This window comes from Pituophis catenifer, unplaced genomic scaffold (assembly GCF_029215685.1).
Source record: "Pituophis catenifer annectens isolate HBS135680 unplaced genomic scaffold, rPitCat1.0.hap2 SCAF_1, whole genome shotgun sequence".
In the NCBI taxonomy this organism is placed as follows: Eukaryota; Metazoa; Chordata; class Lepidosauria; order Squamata; family Colubridae; genus Pituophis; species Pituophis catenifer.
The window spans coordinates 49,905,203-49,925,366 of NW_027256881.1; the positions used below are offsets into that span (position 1 = coordinate 49,905,203).

Here is a 20,164-nt window from a genome sequence, read left to right on the forward strand (position 1 = left end):
TTAAGGAACTTTTATTAAGAGGTTATGCCACAAAAACATGTAAAAGGAATGTTTAAACATGCAGTAGTCACTATTACTTTTATCAGATTATTATATTTTAAATTTTTTCTCAAATGTCATTTTTCATCTGTAGACTGTCACTGCCACATCTTATTACATTCAGCAGGGCTTATACCCAAGTAACTACACTATTCTAGATAACAGTTAAAAGAATACCCAAAACTAGGAAGATGACATAACCTTGGAATGGGAAATATAATCTATAATGGGACATATTCAATGGGGCATAACTTGATATTTTGAGTTTCACTTTAAAATCCAGAACATTTAAGCAGCAGAATATAAACAAACTGTGACTATTGACCAAGAAGAAAGTGACCAAGCAATGTTGTGGTTGAAAAAAAAAAAATGCAGCAGGCAAATCCGCATATTAACACAAGTTTAAATACCCATGTGATAACTGATCTGGGGTTTTTAGTTTAGTTTACTTTATTGTCACTGCACCTCATCCAACAAAATTAAATGCCATCTTCAGTTACACTACTACATTCACTACTACTACGTTCAGAAGCCACACCTCGTTGGCAAGTGAAGCCAACATTTTGACTTTTCTGCATAAGCCTGAGTCTGACTGGGCAGGGGGGGATGAAAATAACCCAGAGACACAAGTTAGTGGGTGAGAAACGCCTACGGCCTACATTTATTCCCCCACAGAGTCTCCCACAATCTGTGCCACGTGTCAGTGCCCTTTTCTCTAATCCCCTTCCATTGAACGTCTGGACCTCCTGGCCCGCGTCTCTATCAATGTCAAAAGCCTCAAAAAGCCTTTTGTGAATTCATCATCTCAGCTCCCTCCCCAACGATCTTTTGTTAGCCCCACACAAACCCCCCAACCCGCCACCCCCACCCCCAGATGACAGGAGCCTTCCGCCTGTCGCTTCGACCTCATCTAGAAACGTTTACCCAGGAACCGGCTTTAGCGAAAGGGAAAGAGAAAGAGGCGGATGAATGAAGAGTCGGGCCAATGGCTTCCCGCGGACGGTGCCTGATGCAACATGGCAGCAACACTTGGGCCGGCCAAGGCAGCCAGGAGGGGGAAATTGGGAGGGTGGGTGGATGAAGGTTGAGGCGCTCACAACCGGCGTGTATTTCGGGCAACAGGAGCGAGAAGTCCTTACCGAGAGGCAGATCGCCGGGGTTGACGGTCAGGCTTAGCGCCATTCCAGCAGCGGCACTAGGAGAAAGAACCGAGAAGGAATGCGACGCGGCTGCGAGGGCCGAGACCGCCCTCCCCTTCGCCAATCGGGCTGTAGTCCAGCCCCGGTCCTGCCTCCCGTCTCGTCACAGGGCTGGGCCAGCCTCGTCCACGCCTTCGCCTCCCTCCTGCCCGCGGACGAGCCTTGGAGTTTTTCCACAAGCTCTCAGGAGCCGCAACGCCCGTTCCCAAATTGGGGTTGCGGAACGCGTGCGAGGCTATTTCCAAGCACGTTTCGTGTAACCCTTCATTAGACCCAACAGAATGAAGCCCAGGTTTTGGCTCCTGTTGAGCTTGACGAAGATTGGAAAGCCGAGCTCCTTTTTGGTCTTCAGAAACATCCCTCACGAAAAGGGACCGACTCTGCCAACCTTTGTCCCGCACCAGCTGTTTCTGAGAGCTGCACCTGTTTTCAGATGCAATGCAGAGGAAGGACCACTAATTCAAACTGTTAGTTTTTCAGGTTCAGAGCTATCAGTCAAACATACTGGAATAAACCAGGAAAAGAGCCCTCTTAACTGAGATCAAAGCAATCAAAATCTACAAATAAAACCTTCACAAAAGTGTCCACAAAAATTATAATTTTATTTCAAGACTGTATTTTTCAGTGTATAAAAGGTATATTTCCAGATTTCTCCATATAAACATCATGTGAAAATGGAGGGAGAATTAGGCACACAACTGACATACATCCCACATATCCATGTATATATAAACAAAAAAGCTAGCTTGCTAGACAAAATGTTCCTTTCACATGGTGCATGCATGAGTGAGACTTGCATAATAAAAGACATTTGAAATAAGTGGTTCATTTATTTTGTTTTGTCTTCAAATCAAATAGATTGAATAAGGAGTTGATAATTGGATAGGTGAACTTATATGATATTAATAAGCATTAAAGCTGGACAACTTTATTGAAGTCAGTAATATTCCAACTAAAAACTAAAATCTCAAATTTATCAGAATGTATATTAAATCGAGGAAGCAACAAATCTCTAACTAAAGATCATGGAACTGGTCCAGAGTGTGACCCTATCAAAAATCACAACTTATTTCAGCTAAGAAGTTCTTTCCAGCCAAATGGAATGTACAATCTTCTGCATTTTTTTATGGCACAAGGGCTTCTTTGACTGCCTCAGGAACTCGACTGGCATAATAGTCATGATTTTTTAAAGTAGCAAGAACTCCTCCCGAATTCATGTGTTTGACCTCTTTATTATAATGAAAAAAGTTCCCATGAATATCAGTAAGTTTGCCTGTGAAGAAAGAAAAGAAAAACATGACTCTAGATTTGAATAGATTTAGACACAGTATCTGTATTTCTATAAAAGGACAAACAATTAAAACTAGTTCATAAAAACTGAACATTCCTTTTCCAAATTATTGTTGGCTAAATTTGAATTTTTCCTTACGTTTTAGTATAACATGTTAATACACAATACAATTAATGTGCTTTAATACACAAAACTGACCTCAAAATCAATATAATTCTCCTGAACTTACAAGTGTTTAAAATCATATCTTTTATACACAAATCAACCCCCAATACCACCACATCAAATAAAGAAAAGCAATAATGGATTAGCTGGAAAAATAATAGCTATCTATGTGCATTGTAAGATTTTGCTTACTCTAAAAATTATTTTGAAGCAGTGCTTAAGACATCTTACAATTAGAGCAGCATTTCTTCATTTTCTTTAAAGCATACATGTTTTAAAAAATTAACTCTTGATTAATATTTATTATTTATTTATTGAATTTATATTTCCGCCTATTCGCCCATGGCAACTCAAGGCAGTTTACAGAATATAAAACCACATTTAAAACAATAAAAATTAACAAAAAGAATCAAATTAATATAGTACAATGTAACAAAATCACTCCACTTCCCACCCCCCGCCCCGGTGACAGCAGATCACACGAGCCATTTAATGGGCTCCATCCTACTCTGGGTTCCCCAGGCCCGCTGGCAGAACCAGGTCTTCAGCGCCTTCTGGAAAAGTATTAGAGTGGGGGCCATTCTAATCTCTGGGGGAATGATGTTCCAGAGAGAGCTTGCCACCACGGAGAAGGCCCTTCTTCTGGGTCCCACCAGGTGTATCTCCCTCGGGGATGGGACCTGCAACATTCCCTGCCTCCCCATTCTGATTGGTCAGGTACATGTGACTGGCAAGAGACGGTCCCTCAGATAACCTGGTCCCAAGCCATGGTGACAACCATATGATTCTTAAAGCAACTACAACTTTTTTCAGACCTTCCTAGAAACCTAGAGATAATAACAGCATATTTTAAAAGATAAGAGCAGGGTTTTGTGTTCTTTTGGGTTCTGAAGCACTTATTTCCAAACAATGTTCACAGGTTGTAGAACCCAAGCATTCTATAATAGCATAATCTACAAGTTTTGTTTTCTTATTTATTTGTTTATGTTTAAAAAGTTTAGAAATTGCTTTTTATTTCTTTTATTCATACCTGTCAATGTCAACAGATATGAATTAAAGAAATCTTAATTTAAATCTAAGCACCTTATGTATGCTTATTAGCACGTACAGACAAATATCACTACACATAACTATATAATCACTATCACTATAATTATATCACACAATTAAGAAGAATTAAAATCCAAAAGAGTAATCATTATTAAGCTATTGTCCAGCTACAGAAAGAAAAGTAACAGAGATGACCATCGGCTAGGAAATAACATATATTAAGCCAATAAATACATCTGTATGCTTCATTGAAAAGAATATAAACATATTTTTAAAATACTAGGTTTTAAGTTAGCATCGTTGGCCTCTTAGTTATACCTCTTTACAAACAGAAAAAATTATACATCTCCTTGTTTCTATTTCTTCAATGTATTTACTAACTTACCTCCAACTGCATGTAAAATAGCCTCTGGTGCACATGTATCCCACTTCTTGCATCCAGGACTGGCAAATACATAAGCAGAAGCTTTGCCTTCGACAAGTTGAATGATCTGATACAAATAAAACAACCTCAGTCGTTTAATATGCACATATACAATGTTTTTAAAGATAAGGAATGACTTCACAAACAGATCAATGTTTTAGTTCTTGGTTACTTTCTATGGCCTTTTTCCTTTGCTCTTATATATACATAACAAGCATATGCATGTATATATGTATAGTTTCTCTCTACATATAATTATACACATTTTTTTGATGATATATTTGTCAGGGTTCCAAGTAACTCCCCCAATGAAAGAAAACTCCGAGGCTTGAGTTTCCTCAAAGTTCCATTTTATTAGGGATGTCATATTGGCACATCTGGGAAACCCCGAATCTGAAAGTTTCCAGGTTTTCCCCACCCAAAGGAAAGTTCAAGTCCCTGCCCAACACCCACATGTCCATCACATGGTCCAATCAAAGCACGGTCCCAACTGGAGATGCCTCCCAGTTCCAGCCATCCAAGTACAGGGCAAGATGTCCTTGAGTCTCTGAGAAAGGAATGTTATTATGACTATATATCACTCTGGCTCCATACAATTCCCCCTCCCAGTAGTAATTGTGGCACGCCTGAAGGTCCAACGAAAAAGATGGCTTCAGGCCTGGAAATATTATGATTCATGGTAAAATTTACCATTAACATTTTAATTAGATTATGGCCAGTGGTGGGATTCAGCCGGTTCACACCACTTCGGGATGGTTCACCACTGGTTATGGCTTATGGAAAAAACATTCTTGACAAGAGATGAGGACGTGCAATATCAGGTCAGGGGTTTTCAATTCAATTGTATAGAATGTGAAGGATGCGTGTACACTGAAGATGGCATTTAATTTCATTGTACGAGGTGCAATGACAATAAACTATAACTATTATCTTTAAAGAAAGTATCGATCCATTTCTAAGCCACTCTTTTAAGAATCTCTACCATCTTCAGATATGACATGTAAATAATTAAAATCCCAAAGAGGCCAAAGCAATTAATAAAATTATTTCCACAATTCCTATGCCCCATCCACACAAGTTGGTTGAAATCAAATTGCAAGATATGCATCAGCTATTGGAAAACTTTGTCTGTGGCACTATTATAAAAATGGAAGTCTCGTCTTGTAATTTTAAAAAATTAACCCTACTATCATGGCATTAAAATTTAGGAGCGTCCATACCTTATTACCAGCTCCTCCAACTCTCACCACACTATCAGGCTTCATTGCACTAATGCAGTCATTTACCATCTTGCTGCTGTGTGATCTTGTGGTGGTAATGATGTGCTGCCCAGCTGGTACCTCTTTCAGCTGAAATCCAAAGGCGCCCAAACCAAGGATTCCCCATATTGTCCTGCCTAGAACTGCATCTGCACCTGCCTGAAAAATTATTTGAACATTCTAGTTTCATTTTCAAAAATAAACAAAAGGAGTAAATATATATGATGGTTGGACATACTGTATTTATGTAAAAGAATAATGACCCTAAATTTAGCAAATTTCATCCTCCACGAAGGTTTGACAAAACTAATCTGCTCCATTACATTATCAGCAAATTTAATATGAACCATTTAAATATATGTTATTTACAAAGATACATTTCTTTCTTTCAGAGAAAAACTACAATTCTGCCGCTGAAAGAATAAGACTTACTGTTATGCAAGTAGGTAGAAGTTTGCAACTTTAGTCTGCCTTTATCTAACTGAAAAGCTTCATCTATACTTTTTGTTACAAGATCGAATCCGAGTTGGTCACCGGGACCAGATGTTTATGCACAGGAAATCAGGAGTCCAGGCAGTTCAAATGAATATAGGTTTATTGTAAGCCAATGCTCTCTACAAGAATCTAAACTACTAATAGTCAAAGCAAATTGGTGGCAGAGTCAACGGAATTCAACATTGGCTCGACTTAGATGACTTGGAGGCGGGAAGGACTTGAGACTGACCCATCCCTCGGGCTCAGACTGGTCATCTCCTACAGCACATGCAGTCTTAAATTTGGATTTATGCTAGTCCCAAATCTGCCATGGGTGTACATCCTTTTAACTAGGGCACTTTAGACAGAAAAAGAAAAGGGCCATTCCTCCTTCTAAGTAACAAGTCAGTTAACCCCATTATTCTAGTTAATTAGAAGTGATATGCAGTAAAATAGAAGAACATTAAAAAAATTAAAGCATTTCCTACTTCATAGTTGTAATATGGTTGATTGATGACCCCTGCAATAGCTTTTCCTTGATAAGCAATACCAATAAGAACTGTTACATGGTCAAGAAGTCCTGAAAGAGATAAACATCTGTCAAAGGAAATGAAAGTCAAGATTCTTCTAATTTTTTACATTTGACTTACATGATACTTTATAATTTCAGTGACTATTTATACTTGATCATGTTTATACACTGAGTTGCTTAAGTATGTTTGTTAAATAAGCTACAACTGGTTGGGTTTACATTATGCTAAACATCAGTCAATACACAAAACTAAAACCAAAACAAACTCTCATTAAAGTTTTGCATGTTATAGTACAGTATAGTACATAAACTTGCTGCATTTTATTATTCAAGGTCATTTTTCTTCCATTTCATTAAACAATAAAGCAGAACCCACGCCTGCCTTGCTTTAACAAGTTATCTTCCGGTTCACTACTCTCCGGGATCAAATCCATGGAACATTTCGTGATTTCTAACCAAGAAAAATTACCAAAGACATCAATTCTGTAGAACACCAACCATAATACAATGTAATGCAATTCCAGTTGTATCTATTGTTAGATTAACTTTAAAAAAAACCCCACAAAGGCAATGAAAATAGCAATTAGAAATGAGGGAGGGGGGGACCCTGATTTGTGCCTGTTTTCAATAATAGAAGTAGTGAAGAATTAAATAATTATGTTACTTGTGTACAAGAGATAAGCCTGATTGCATTTAATTCATAGTATGTTTGTGTAGGACAGATGGGAAATTTATAATCATTAAAACATTGCTGAATCATTATTTTCAGCATTCCTTACCATTGGCTAGGCTGACTGTTACTCTTAGGAGTTCCATAGTTCAAAACATCTGGAATATTTTTTTATGGACCTTAACCCTAGATTGCTTACGGTCCGTAATTCTCATCTTAACGTACCCCATATTAAAGAGGAGAGAGAACCAAATAGATATCCTTGATTCCTTACAAATAATATAATAATTAAAACAGATAAAATGTGGTGGCTACTGTTATAGGTGGTAGCTTCTAATACAAAAATACATCCACATACATTTATAGTGTAAAAGCCCTGCTAAGGAAAAGCTGAGCCTCAGTCAATAATAAGGAATGAATCATCCAATTAGCTATTTCTCATTACACACTTTGTATTGTACTTCCAAACTTCTAAAGGGTGACCGCGACTTCTATATATCATATGGTCACACATAAATGATAGATATTAATCTAGAAGCCAGACAATTGTGGATGGTTTTGTCCTTAAGTCTATAAATGCTAAATACCCCTCACCAAAAAAACAAAGAACAAACCTTCAGTATATTCTTTTGTTCCATCCAGAGGATCGACCCATACAACAAGCTTTGAAGGAAACAAAAGAAAAGCAGAAAGTTTCAAAAGGAGAAAGTGTGGAGAGTAAATCATTGCTAGGCTGCAGTGGCTGCCCAGCTGTAGTGGACTCATAAATAGTCAAATCACTCCTCAAATCACAATTCATTCCACCCCATAGTGATTACTGAATCTCATCCTGCAGTTGTTACTGTCTGGAAAATAAATCAGGGATTATAAAAAGAAACCCTTTTAAATACCTCTTCCTCTTTTATAGCAGTATACTGCGGTGGACAGATTTGCTTCAGTATCTCCTCACATTGGCTTTTCTCAAGTAAGTCTTCACTGACTTCTTCACAGGGAAGATCCTGGGTTTTTTTTTTTAGAAAAAAAAGTCTATGCACAGTTAAAGTCAAAAAGGCTTATTCATTTATGAGCCAACTAAAGGCAAGTTTAAATAATTTTAATGAAAGATAAGTTTTTGAAAGCTAGACTTTTTAGTGCTACAATATGCCAAAAAATATCAGTAAAAGTCTATGGAGATGGGCTTGTAACAATGGCTGCAGAATTGGTTAGAATTGATTATAATTTGGTTGCAATGATTGCTAAACAGTGTTAATCTGAAGGGTAAATTGCAAAAATAGTCTTACTGCTACAGCTGAAAATATAATATAAGTAACATTCTTTATTAAATGCATATATACAAATGTTTGTAATGAAATAGTGAAGGAGAGAGAAAATTTCAATAACACTAAATGCTAACAAATTTCAGTAATGTTTAAAGCATGGAGTCTAAACACCAAACTAAGAGAGATTAATCTTGTTCGGTAGGAGGACCCCCAATTCAGATGCCACTAAATAAAAGCTTTAAATGTTTAAACCCATGAGCCATTTGATATCAAGGACTCTTGCTGAAGACCTATTAAGAAATCAGTTTACAGCTGTCCTCAATGACTTCTTATTCAAGGACTGTTTGAATTTGGGATGGCACTGAATGAAAAGTACTTACAACTACAGTAGTTCTTGACTTTTTGGCCATTGCAGCATCTCTACAGTCCTGTAGTTGTGATCAGGGTACTTGGCACCTGGCTCACAATTACAGCATCACGGCATCCCACGATCATATGATGACTGTGTGACCTTTATCGGGTTCCTACAAACTAAGTCAACCAGAAAACTGGTAGGAGATTACAAATGGCAACCCCATGACATACTCACTTAACAACAGCATAGGATTTATTTAACAGTGGAAACCAGGAAGTGCCAGGACTGCCGTTGCTAAGCGATGCAATCTCATGACTTTATAACCGTATCACTTAGCAATGAAAATTCCATTCCCAACTGCTATCATTAATTGAGGATTATACGTATATTTTTACAGCAGTTTTAATTTTTGCATAACACCCAGAGTCACTGCTATGAGATGGGCAGTTATAGAAATGTTTGAATAAACAAACAAATGAATTCCAAGAGAGTTGTGTTTTTTTTTATTTCTAAGTAAACAATACTACATATAGCTGCTGTTTTCATATCTGTTCTAGTCTTGTAATCCCCATGCTACTAGTTAAGAGTTCTTATTACAGTATCCGCATGCAAGTTACATACAAATGCATAAAACAGCAGAGTCATGATCATATGGAAGAAAAATGGTGGAGAGACTGGGGTGCAGATTATCAACGGTATATATCTCACTGGTTGGTAGTGGTTAGGTTTTTTTTTTAAAAAAGAATAAAGGTAGTGTATCGAATCAAACAAGTACAAAAGAACATGCTGATTCCTCACCTCTTCACCTATGATTGTCACCTTAGGAAACTTCAGAACCAAGGACGAACAAATGCTCATCTGTACCAATCGATCAGCTTTAGTCTGCAGGTCATTAGCTCCACACTATTAAAAAAGAAACCTGGTCAGTTTATAATCAAAATAACAACTTGGCTAAATCAAATTGTATTATCATTAGGAAGATGTAAAATTACTGAAAATTTTGCAACATCTATTTGGATTTTGAGAAAATCCTAGGGGTTGAGTATGTTTTCAAGTGTACGTATCATCTTACTGTCATGTACTGGGTAAATATTTTAAGATATTCTTCTTCAGAAAAATATTTGCCTTGAGCTATGCTACTACACATATCTAGTTCTCTAATATGTACTGATCTTATTTGCAAATGCCATTTTAAAAAAACTGAACAATTATATGGTTTTATGTAAAATCATATTTATTGAAGGTATTTGAACATACTGTATGGATCAGGTCATTAGCTCTTTAAAGATATATACTATATACAATATAGTATATTACACATTTTATATTTATACAATATGTATGTATATGTATAATATTAGAATGTTAGAATGTGACTGGAGAGACCAAAGATCAAGTCCTCATTTTTATTCTGACTGGTAACATTAAGTCAGCCAGTATCTTCAAAGGCATTGTGAGGATAAAGGTAAGGCCTTGAGCAAAAGGAATAAAATATAATAAATATGGACCAATTATTTTTGCTTTTTCAGTTCTGTATGAGAAAACTGTGGTCCTCTAGATATTTCTGTACTACTTTCAGCATCTCTCAGTAGTATCCAGGCTGGCTAAGGCTGCTGGAATTGTACTTCAGTAAGTGGAGATCTGCACATTTCCTGGCCCTAATACAGGTTGTTAGATATCTATTTATTTTAACATCCTTAGAAAGCAAGAAAGTTTAGTCATTTTTCTCGTTTGTCATTAAGACTATTCAAAGTAAAAAACTGGGGAAACAGGCAGACAAAATCACAGACATGTTATAGATTATTTCAAGAGCTATTATAACTTTATATATAACTATATAGCATGTCAGCAAATGAGTTGTCTCTAAGTGACTAATATTGATGATAGAATTATAAAATATTTGATGAGCCTTTTTAATGGCTATTCCAGATGTTGTCTGGACGTCAAAGAATAAGTTGTACTGACACTATGAGCGATCACTGTTTCAAAGAGTGAATCCAGAAGGGTGATTTGCTTGCAGGTGAATTGCCACACCAAATTATTTGTGCGTACATCTAAAATAAATGAGGCTACAATGCTAAACACCCTTATTACTGAGCAAGCCCTACTAAACACAAGAAGCCTTACTTTTGAGCACAGATGCACAAAATTTGTTCTGCACATTATACCAGCATCAATTAACTCTTCTTTATTTGGATATATAAATTCCAACTGGAAACACATAGAATTCTACTGATCATTTACCTTCTCCACTATGTCTAGTTCTCCTCCAGACATAACTTTTCTCACAATGGTTCCCGCTTTATTAGCCACGGAATATGCTGAGGCCACAAGACGCATCAATACACTTGGGTTAGAAGCCATGTTTACTACATAGAAAAAAAAAGAGAAAATAAAGGCAATCTTGTAAGTAGCACAATTTTCTTATAAAAGAAATACCTTTGGGGCCTGATTTACACTGTAAAAGATTAAAGTCCCTTTAGAGCTCTTTGGAAGAGTGGGAGGTTCTGGTTCATGTATTGCACAATGCCAATCTTTTTTGTAGTTTCACCTATTCTAGTTGAGTATTACCATATAAGTAATCCTCTTTCCTCACTGTAAATTATGCAACATTAAAAAAAAATCCTAACTTCAGTCATGTTAAATGAGAAGGGAATCTGAGAGCTAGTTATTGGTTTAACATTTTACAACTAGTTTTTCTGGTTTAAAGCAGAATTTATTTTCCAATTCACCACTTCCTTGTAAGTGTTATGTAGCCAAATTACATAATCTGAACTATATCTAGTTTGCTCCTTCTTCCCCTAAAAAGTCCATGTTTCTTTAGTTTTTAAACAAAAATTAAGAAACTACCATTTACAGAAAGGGTAATTTAATATTTTGAGTAGTGTAATTTGAAGCCAATATTCTTATTAGCCCTGGCACTGGTCCTGCCCATTTTAAAGAAATTTGGATTGCATTTCCTTCAATATTCCTTTATCATAACAACTATATGGTTAGCACTGAAGACTCATTTTTGAAACGACGACACCTGAGCTGAACAATGACATGAAATGGATGGCAGCTTCACACACATGAACATATTTATTCTTGTCTTTCATCTTTTAATTGATGCTTATAAAAACTATTAGGCTGATTTTAGAATGCGCAGCAGAGCTTTCCCTCCCCCCCCTCATATTATGGGGAATGCCAACTTTATTTTTAGAAATTATACTGTTGAATCTTACCAATGCATTCAGTGATCACAGTGGACCAAAAATATCATTTATGAAGTACCACAGTCCTCCTTTATTTGGTGAAAATCTTGGTGAGGATTTGCACAAAACATAAGTTTTGTAAAATGTTTTTATCCCCTCTTCCAAAGCAAAATCTCCTGATTTAACACAGAAACTTTTTAAAATTGTAAAAGTTTAACCAAAACATAACACTGGGTTATATTTAAAACATCTACTTAACTGTAAACTTTCTGGACAGGCATATATAGGATTGCACCAGGAACTACTGCTCATATTTGTTGGTTGTTTTCTAAATTCTAATCCATTATAGTAACTATCAATACATGTAAGAAACAGCACCTGTGCCACATCTAGTCTCTCAAATGAACACAATACGATCTTAACCATATCGGTAGAATAACTTCAGCCTGCTTGTCCTCCCTTCGTGACTGTAGATGTCTTTCCCTAATTCGAGGACGTTACCACGACGGGATTGAAAGAAAAGCGCTATTTCACCACCCACCTCCTTCGCTATCACAAGATCTCTATCGATGAATATTTAAAAGCAAAGCATCCGAAAAGGTCAAGAGAAAAATGAAAATAGCAGCATACCTCCTTTTCGAGCAGCCCCTCTCTTACCAAACACTCGCAAGATTGCTCGCGCCAAGATTGCTCAATCGATGCCGATTTCCTATTCTTTCTCCGCCCCACCTACCGGGTCTTTTACCGGGTCCTTATTGCCATTATCTTGGCCCTCTTACGTAGCCAGTAACGTTTACATGTATGTCCCCAGGGACTCTGTTCCTACGTCAGGCCCAGTGAAGGCTCATTTATGCAATTAGCCCACTTTTCTGGGCTGCGAAGCTGAACTGATGCCGGGGTTCGGGGGACTCACAGCCAAAGCCGACGCTTGCGAGACTCCCCAAATAACGAAGGTGGGGGGGAGGACCGAACTCCAGGGGGCGCTGAGAATCCCATCGGAGCCGGAAAAGAACCGGAAAGGACGTTTTGTCTCGTTGGTGGCCGTAACGTTTCCGGAAGTGCCCGCGGACCAAGTGCGCGCGATGTGGGTGCTGCGGGCCCCGCCGTTGCTGAGGTTTCCCAAGCATGTTGGCTGTTGGGCTCGCGGGACGGTGTCCGCAGGACCCAGCACGGGCCAAAAGGCGAAGCCGGACTCCAAATACCGTGAAACGATCTTATTGCCCCAAAGCGATTTCCCCAGCCAGTTGCCTGGCCGGCTGCAGCCTGAAACTGAATTGGAGATACAGCAGGTAGATGAAGAAAATGAATTTTAGGGGGGAAAGGTGCTGAAATGCCGCCGCCGCCGCCGCCTGGGATTAAAACGCACGCGTTGAACCGAGAGGTGCACCTTTCGTAATCTGTACGCTTCTCTGTGGGGAAACCTTTGCAACCCCCCCAGAACAAGAGATGCTCTGAAAGGATGCGCTGGCTTTGCCTTTCTCTCCGTGCTATCGCCTAGGTCAGGGGTGGACAAATGTAGCTCTTTTACAACCTGTGGACTTCAACTCCCAGAATTCCTGAGCCGGCTTGGCTGTCTCAGGAATTCTGGGAGTTGAAGTCCACAGGTTGTAAAAGAGCCACATTTGCCCACCCCTGGCCTAGGTAGCTCGTCCCGTTGCTGTTAGTTACGGTTCAAAACACCCATCTCAGAATTTAGTCGGGCCCTGCAGGAAGGAAAAAGGTTCCCTAACTAGCTCCGTGGTTCTGCAGCTTCCTAGACTTTTCTCAGACCATGCTCCATATATGTCACCTGTTGGTAAATAATTGGAGAAAGCGGTAAGGTTAAGTTTAGCTTGGTGGAGCTGGCTGCTAAAATAGAGATCTGCTGGTCCTCCCTTAGCCATGAAAGCTGCCTGGGTTGACTTTGGGCTATTCGCTGTCTCTGGTTTCAATCCCATCCTCACCTCAAAGAGTTGTAGTGGTGGGAAAAAGAGGAAGCAGCAGTATCACCTACGCTTCTTCGACTCTACAAAATAAAGGCAGGTTATAAGTCTGATAATACATATAAATCCAATCTGTGCCGCAGTCTATTTGCTATCTAATCAGAATAGACATTCAAGAAATTTAAGCCCAATTTTAGGGTTGCCATATCTGGGCTGCAAAAATTCAGACCATCACTAGAAAAGAGTGAAAGATACATTGCCAAGTTTTAATTTGTTACTGTCATTTTGCAGCCCTGATGTGGTAGCCCAACTCAGTGCATTCTAATTTAAATATATGTGTAATAGTTTGGTCACTTTCCCCTCCAAGCAATGTTATTGTACAGATATGCTATAGATTTATATGAGTTTAGTGATAATTCATTTTCTCTGGGTATTTCTAAAGAGAAAATTTGCTGAAAGGAGATAAGGTGTTTTTTTTTAAAAAAAACCTGACTGATTAACAGTTATACAAGAATTTGGGTACTATGAAACTGATGCAAATTTGTGTGTCATCAATATTGCTTGTATTTATATGTGCATGTTATCATTATGCAGACATCAGTTCTGCATAATACAGGTTATATTGGTCAGTATTTAATTTACGGAGTGATTCCTGAAAAAGTCTTGTTTGACTAGAATGATTAATAAATAGTTTTCTCAGCTCATAGGGAGACTTTTTAGGGTAGAAGAACAATTGTTTAAATTGAGTTTTGCTTGCTTACTGTTGTTGTCTCATTATTAATATACTTGTATCAATCTAATGACTGTTAGCTTGCAATTTAAATATCTGAGGGACCGTCTCTTGCCAGTCACATTTACCTGACCCATCAGAGAGGGGAGGCAGGGAATGTTGCAGGTCCCATCCCCGAGGGAGATACACCTGGTGGACACAGAAGAAGGGCCTTCTCCATTGTAGCTCCGTCTCTCTGGAACATCATTCTCCCAGAGATTAGAATGGCCCCCACTCTAATACTCTTCCGGAAGGCGCTGAAGACCTGGTTCTGCCAGCGGGCCTGGGGAACCCAGAGCGGGATGGAGCCTATTAAATGGCTTGTGTGATCTGATGTTGCCGGGGTGGGAGGTGGGTGATTTTGTTATATTGTACTATATTAATTTATTTGATTCTTTTTGTTAGTTTTTATTGTTTTAAATGTGGTCTTATATTCTGTAAGCCACCTTGAGTTTTCATGGACGAATAGGCAGCAATATAAATTCAATAAATAAATAAATAAATAAATTTGAGAATTGATCACCACAGGTATGTTTCGAGGACTCTAATATTATAGAACACTCTAACTCGGAGCTTCTAAATACCTTGACAGAACATACTAAAGATGATGGGAATACTTTGGGGAGATGAAATTAGATTAAATATATTCAAAAATAATTCATTATGTAAGATGTATAATATTAATTCTAGTGAATTTTTCTTCAGAAATGTGGCTTTTCAGAATTGTATTCTTGGCAAAGACAAAGGAAAACAAAACAAGAATTTTGTCTTCATGATGGACCACCTTATGCCAATGGAGACCCACATGTTGGCCATGCTTTGAATAAAGTGAGTATTGTTTTCCTATATTAATTGATTTATGTATTTGTTTAAGCGGTGTATAAAGCTATCTGACTCATAGTAGTGACTCTGGATTAAAACTGAAATTAAAACCAATTGATAACCATATAATCCTAAAAGCTCCATTTAAAGCCATAACCACCAAAATAAAAAGTCTTGTCACCAATGGAGCTTATAACTTCCTGGCCCGGATACCTGGGGGAACAGTCCAATCTTCAAGGTCAGCACCATCCATAGCCACAGAGAAAGCATGACCCCAGGTCTAACAAAATGGCTTTGTTTGATGTAAGCATGCCTACCCCCCCCCCCGAGGGGGAGGGCATAAACAATGGAAGGTAGGTGATCTCACAAACAGCCTGGTTCTGTGCCATGAAGGACTTTATTGTTAATTACCGTCACTTAAATTGGGTCTGGAAGCCTACTGCAGCTCATACAGCAATGGTATATGAGAGTATTGAGAGCTGCCGAATACTGGCCTGCTTCATTACAAAACATTCTAGATGGTGTCCAGTAAATACAAAAATATTTTTGGTGGATTAACTTCAACTTTAAATCATGGAATGTAAAGTTAGTGTTCTTTGAAACTTGAATCCATTGGTTTGGAAAGACTGGGATTTCCAATTCTTGATTCCAAGCTTCTTGCATATTTTTTGTAGTTATTTTGAATTGTTCCTTGTTATTTGAAAAAGTGCATGACCTCTCTTTTAGGTCATTATAGTAACCATAACTAATTTTAAGACTAATGGAGTTGATAGCTGCTGCAGAGGAATTATATCTGTATGCAGAACTGAGTCATAGATGTTTACAGAGAACATAAATACAAGTATCCTGGTGAAAGCAGTAGTATTTAGCCATAAGACATGTATTAATGTGGATTTTTTTCTCACGTTGAAATGTAATTTGAAGAAAACCAGAGTTTGGCATGAATCTGTAGCTTTCTAAAAGTTGGAGCCTATCCAAAGACTTACTATTGTTTGCTTTTATGGATTTTATTGGTATAAGTTATTTGTGCAGCAAGTATCTGTAATTTTACTTAAGCATTATTAATATTTCTATTAGAAAGTACGTTTCGGAATAGAAATAAATATAAAACAATTTGTTAGGTTATAGCTTGCTGGATCTAACCACAATATAAATATTGTAGAATTCAAGAAAATTATAAAGCAAGATGGAAGTATGAATTTGAATAACTATTTCTCTCTCCTTTCTTTTCAGATTTTGAAAGACATCACAAATCGGTTCCATGTCATGAATGGCTATAAAGTGCACTATGTCCCTGGATGGGATTGCCATGGGTTACCTATTGAGTTGAAAGCATTATCAGAATGTGAAGAAACAAAACATCTTACACCAATGGAAATCAGAAAGAAAGGTATCTTTCCTTTGATAAACACTATTACGGAGGTCTGTGAATGTTATTCCATGACAGTCATGTTTTGGAGAACAGCAACATCAACATCATTCTATTTTCAAATATTTGAGAGGTGCCTTCTACGATGAGGTACATAATTAAAAACACAAATAGGCAAAGAGTGACCTTCAAATGTTGTTGCGGTACCACTCTCGGGATGCATTACTATTGACTATACTAGATGAAACTACTAAAAGTTGGTTTTCAGTGACAACTAAGAAGCCATAGGCTGCCTACCTGCTTTTTTAAAAAATTGCAATTTCTTACATGTATATTACTGTCCATATGGCAAGCAAACATGGACAAATTGGGAGTTTAGAGATAGTGGAAGGAAGAATTGCAAATGTAGCAATAGTGTACTGATTTACTCTGAATAAAAAAATGTGCCACTATCTGCATGTTTTTGTATTTATTAATATATAATACATAATTTAAAACCTCTGCCCTGTTTGTTTAAAATTCAGAGTTCAATCTAATAGGACTTTGGGTACACTTCTGTTTCTCACCCTTTTTTAAACTAATATTGGTAGGTTGGTTTTAATCCTAGATGTTTGTTTATTTAAAAGAATTATATGACTGCCCACTTTAAACAGATCTGCCCATCTTAAACAATAGCAATAAAACCAGTAACTATAAAATTTAACTGTCAAACAAAGAAAAACCCTGCTCATCTTCTTAGATTGCCCTGCATCAAGCTTCAGTTAGCCATATACAATTCTTTCTATTCTGTGTAGAATGCCAAGTGCCTTGGTAAAAAGACATGTCTTGATGGCCTTCTAGAAGGTTAAAAAGTAGGGACCTGCTGAATCTCTAGGGAGAGGGTAGGAGCTGCCACAGAAAAGGCATGCTTCTGAGATCACACAAAGTGATAGAATTTCAGGGAAGGGATCTGGAGCATGCCTGCCCTATCCAATCTAATGGGAGGGGCGGGTATTCTTAGGGAGAAGTGGTCCTACAAATATCCTGGTCCAATGCCATATAGGGTTTTAAAGGTGATAACCACCACCTTGAATAACTTCCAAGTAGTCTTCAAGGGCAGCCCCATGTAAAATGCAGTGGAATCATCCAAACAGGAAATGACTAAGGCAAGAGTGACTGAGAGCAAGGCCTCCCGGTCCAGGAAAGGATGCAAAGACCACCTAGCCACAGTTGCCACCTACTCATCAAGCCGGAACCATGAGTCCAGGAGGAACCCCAAATTGTGCACCAGCTCACTCCGGAGGAGTGAAACCCTGTCCAGTGCAAAGATGATAAAGGTGCATAGAATTTACACAGGTGAGATTTAGTCCAGCACTTCTGTCACTTTCTCATTCCAAGCAGGAATGAGAAAAGAACCCAAGTTCCCTCAGAAACGGCATTTGGTCCTTTAGGCACCTGAGACATGCCTATCGAATAGATCCTACTCACTGCCCCAGAGATCCTACCTCTGCCCCAGAGTCTCAGTTGAGGTCACACTCAAAATCCTGGAAGGGACAAGGAAAACCCCACTCTGTACCCAACCAACTCTCAGTGATACAAACCAGATTGGCTCTCCCATACATAATCAGATGTCATGAATAAGCTGAGTTTTACTGCAGATTGATCTGGCATTAAGCAGCTGCTGCCAGAGACCAGAATCAGCTCCTGAGACCGAGTACAGAGGGACAAAACACAGTACAAGTATTGGATGTTTTCTTGATTAGAATGAGCTATGTAGGATAAACTAAATGTACTTCTAGTTCTTCTAGGATTCAATAAAGGATTATTTATTATAATTACACTAAGTAGAAAAATAGTGATATAAAATATATTTGTAGAGCCAATTTGGTATAGCATTAAGGCAGCTAGCTAGAAACTAGGGGTCTGAGTTCCAGTCCTTCCTTAGGCATGAAGCCATCTGAGTGACCTTGAGCCAGTCACTCTCAACCCTAGGAAACCGGGTTGAGAGCAAATGCAAACCACTTCCCAAAAACCTTACCAAGAAAAGTGCAGGAATTTGTCAGGAAGTCAAATTCAATTGCTATCTTTATGTCTGCCTATCTAAAATAATTAAAGAAAAATAATTGGCTTCTGATTATTCTTTAGTTTATACTTGTTTTCAACTTCACCTAACATTGGGCGAATTCATATTAAAAATGACTATTCCTTCTTCAGCCAAAGCATTTGCAGAAAAGGTAATTGAGAAACAGAAATCAGCATTTATGCGCTGGGGCATAATGGCAGATTGGAAGAACTGCTACTACACATTTGATCCAAAGTACGAAGCAAAACAGTTGAGTGTTTTCCATCAAATGTATGAAAAGGTAGGTTAATATATGGTCAAGGGATATTTACATTACATACAAGGCCAAATCGTTTCGATTTCTTAATTTTGTTTATTTCCTAGGGTTTGATTTATCAAGACTATAAGCCAGTGTTTTGGTCTCCTTCAACAAAGTAAGATATTAACATACTTTTTACCCTTATCTTTGGGGATGGAAGAGCTTTGCACTAAAATACAATTCATGCTGATTCTTCATACAGTACAGCTTTAGCTGAAGCAGAACTTGAATACAACCAGCAACATACTAGTCAAGCTGTTTATATCAGATTTCCCTTGCTGAAACCCCCTCCCAAAGTAGCCTCTGCAGTAGGTAAGTTTTATTTATGTTCTGAATTCATTTTGTTTAAATGTGCTTCTAATGTACTTACGATAACTTGTGCTAAATATGATTCCACCACTAGATGGATTACCTGCAGTGAGTTTGATAGTCTGGACCACCCAGCCCTGGACTATTGCAGCCAATCAAGCTGTCTGTTATATGCCAACTCTGGAGTACGTATTTATTTACTTTATCACTAGAGCATAATGTTCTAGAGAGTTATGTGTTAGTTTGTTGAAGATAACATGGGATTAAGGTATTTTACATGTGGGTGTTTTAAAGAAAATATATTTAAGATCACCAAGATATCTATGTTTTTCCCCATTTCTTGCCTTTTCCTTTATTTTTACAGGTAATATAAATCTTCCAGTTTTCTTTTATTTTATAGCCCTTTATTTATTCTTATATGCCCAGCTGCAAAAAAGATGATTTTATGCTGCATGTGTAAACCATGCCTACTCTCCAACAATTTTACCTCTATGGGCAACAGAAGAAAGATACAGTATATGGAATAACTAAGCATTTGTGGCATGTTTGAAATGGATTAAAAGATGCCAAATATAATGTAAAAAAATAATTAAATGTAAGTTTTGAACTTAGATTAGGGATTTCTTCTTTGTGATCACAGTTGTCATGAGGAACTCTGTGAAAATTCATTGATATAACATTCCCATTTCCATGAGAAACGTT

The 20,164-nt window shown here is 37.8% G+C and overlaps 3 protein-coding genes across 5 annotated transcripts in view; 1 reads left to right on the forward strand and 2 right to left on the reverse strand.

Annotated features, from left to right (window-relative positions):
* Positions 1-1,240, reverse strand: part of EPRS1 (glutamyl-prolyl-tRNA synthetase 1) — a 45,338-nt gene extending 44,098 nt beyond the window's left edge. For both annotated transcript variants that reach the window (XM_070932397.1, XM_070932396.1), the window contains exon 1: positions 1,179-1,240. In XM_070932397.1, coding sequence (XP_070788498.1) covers positions 1,179-1,221 — 43 coding nt within the window. In that variant the 5' untranslated portion in view covers positions 1,222-1,240. The remainder of the gene's footprint in view (positions 1-1,178) is intronic.
* Positions 1,241-1,821: 581 nt separating this feature from the next.
* On the reverse strand, positions 1,822-12,856 carry BPNT1 (3'(2'), 5'-bisphosphate nucleotidase 1). Of its 2 annotated transcripts, XM_070949118.1 has the most exons (9): positions 12,542-12,856; positions 10,962-11,086; positions 9,516-9,620; positions 7,994-8,101; positions 7,718-7,766; positions 6,390-6,481; positions 5,389-5,586; positions 4,130-4,235; positions 1,822-2,511 (listed from the first exon to the last, which is right to left on the reverse strand). In XM_070949118.1, exons 2-9 carry the CDS (start codon positions 11,079-11,081, stop codon positions 2,363-2,365), a joined length of 927 nt encoding a protein of 308 aa, XP_070805219.1. In that variant the 5' UTR covers positions 11,082-11,086; positions 12,542-12,856; the 3' UTR covers positions 1,822-2,362. The 2 variants fall into 2 exon arrangements, with proteins under 2 accessions (XP_070805219.1, XP_070805226.1); XM_070949125.1 differs by lacking the exon at positions 7,994-8,101.
* Positions 12,857-12,977: 121 nt separating this feature from the next.
* Positions 12,978-20,164, forward strand: part of IARS2 (isoleucyl-tRNA synthetase 2, mitochondrial) — a 44,704-nt gene continuing 37,517 nt past the window's right edge. The window contains exons 1-7 of the mRNA XM_070932398.1: positions 12,978-13,200; positions 15,308-15,430; positions 16,658-16,814; positions 18,987-19,135; positions 19,219-19,268; positions 19,356-19,465; positions 19,557-19,647. Coding sequence (XP_070788499.1) covers positions 12,994-13,200; positions 15,308-15,430; positions 16,658-16,814; positions 18,987-19,135; positions 19,219-19,268; positions 19,356-19,465; positions 19,557-19,647 — 887 coding nt within the window. The 5' untranslated portion in view covers positions 12,978-12,993. The remainder of the gene's footprint in view (positions 13,201-15,307; positions 15,431-16,657; positions 16,815-18,986; positions 19,136-19,218; positions 19,269-19,355; positions 19,466-19,556; positions 19,648-20,164) is intronic.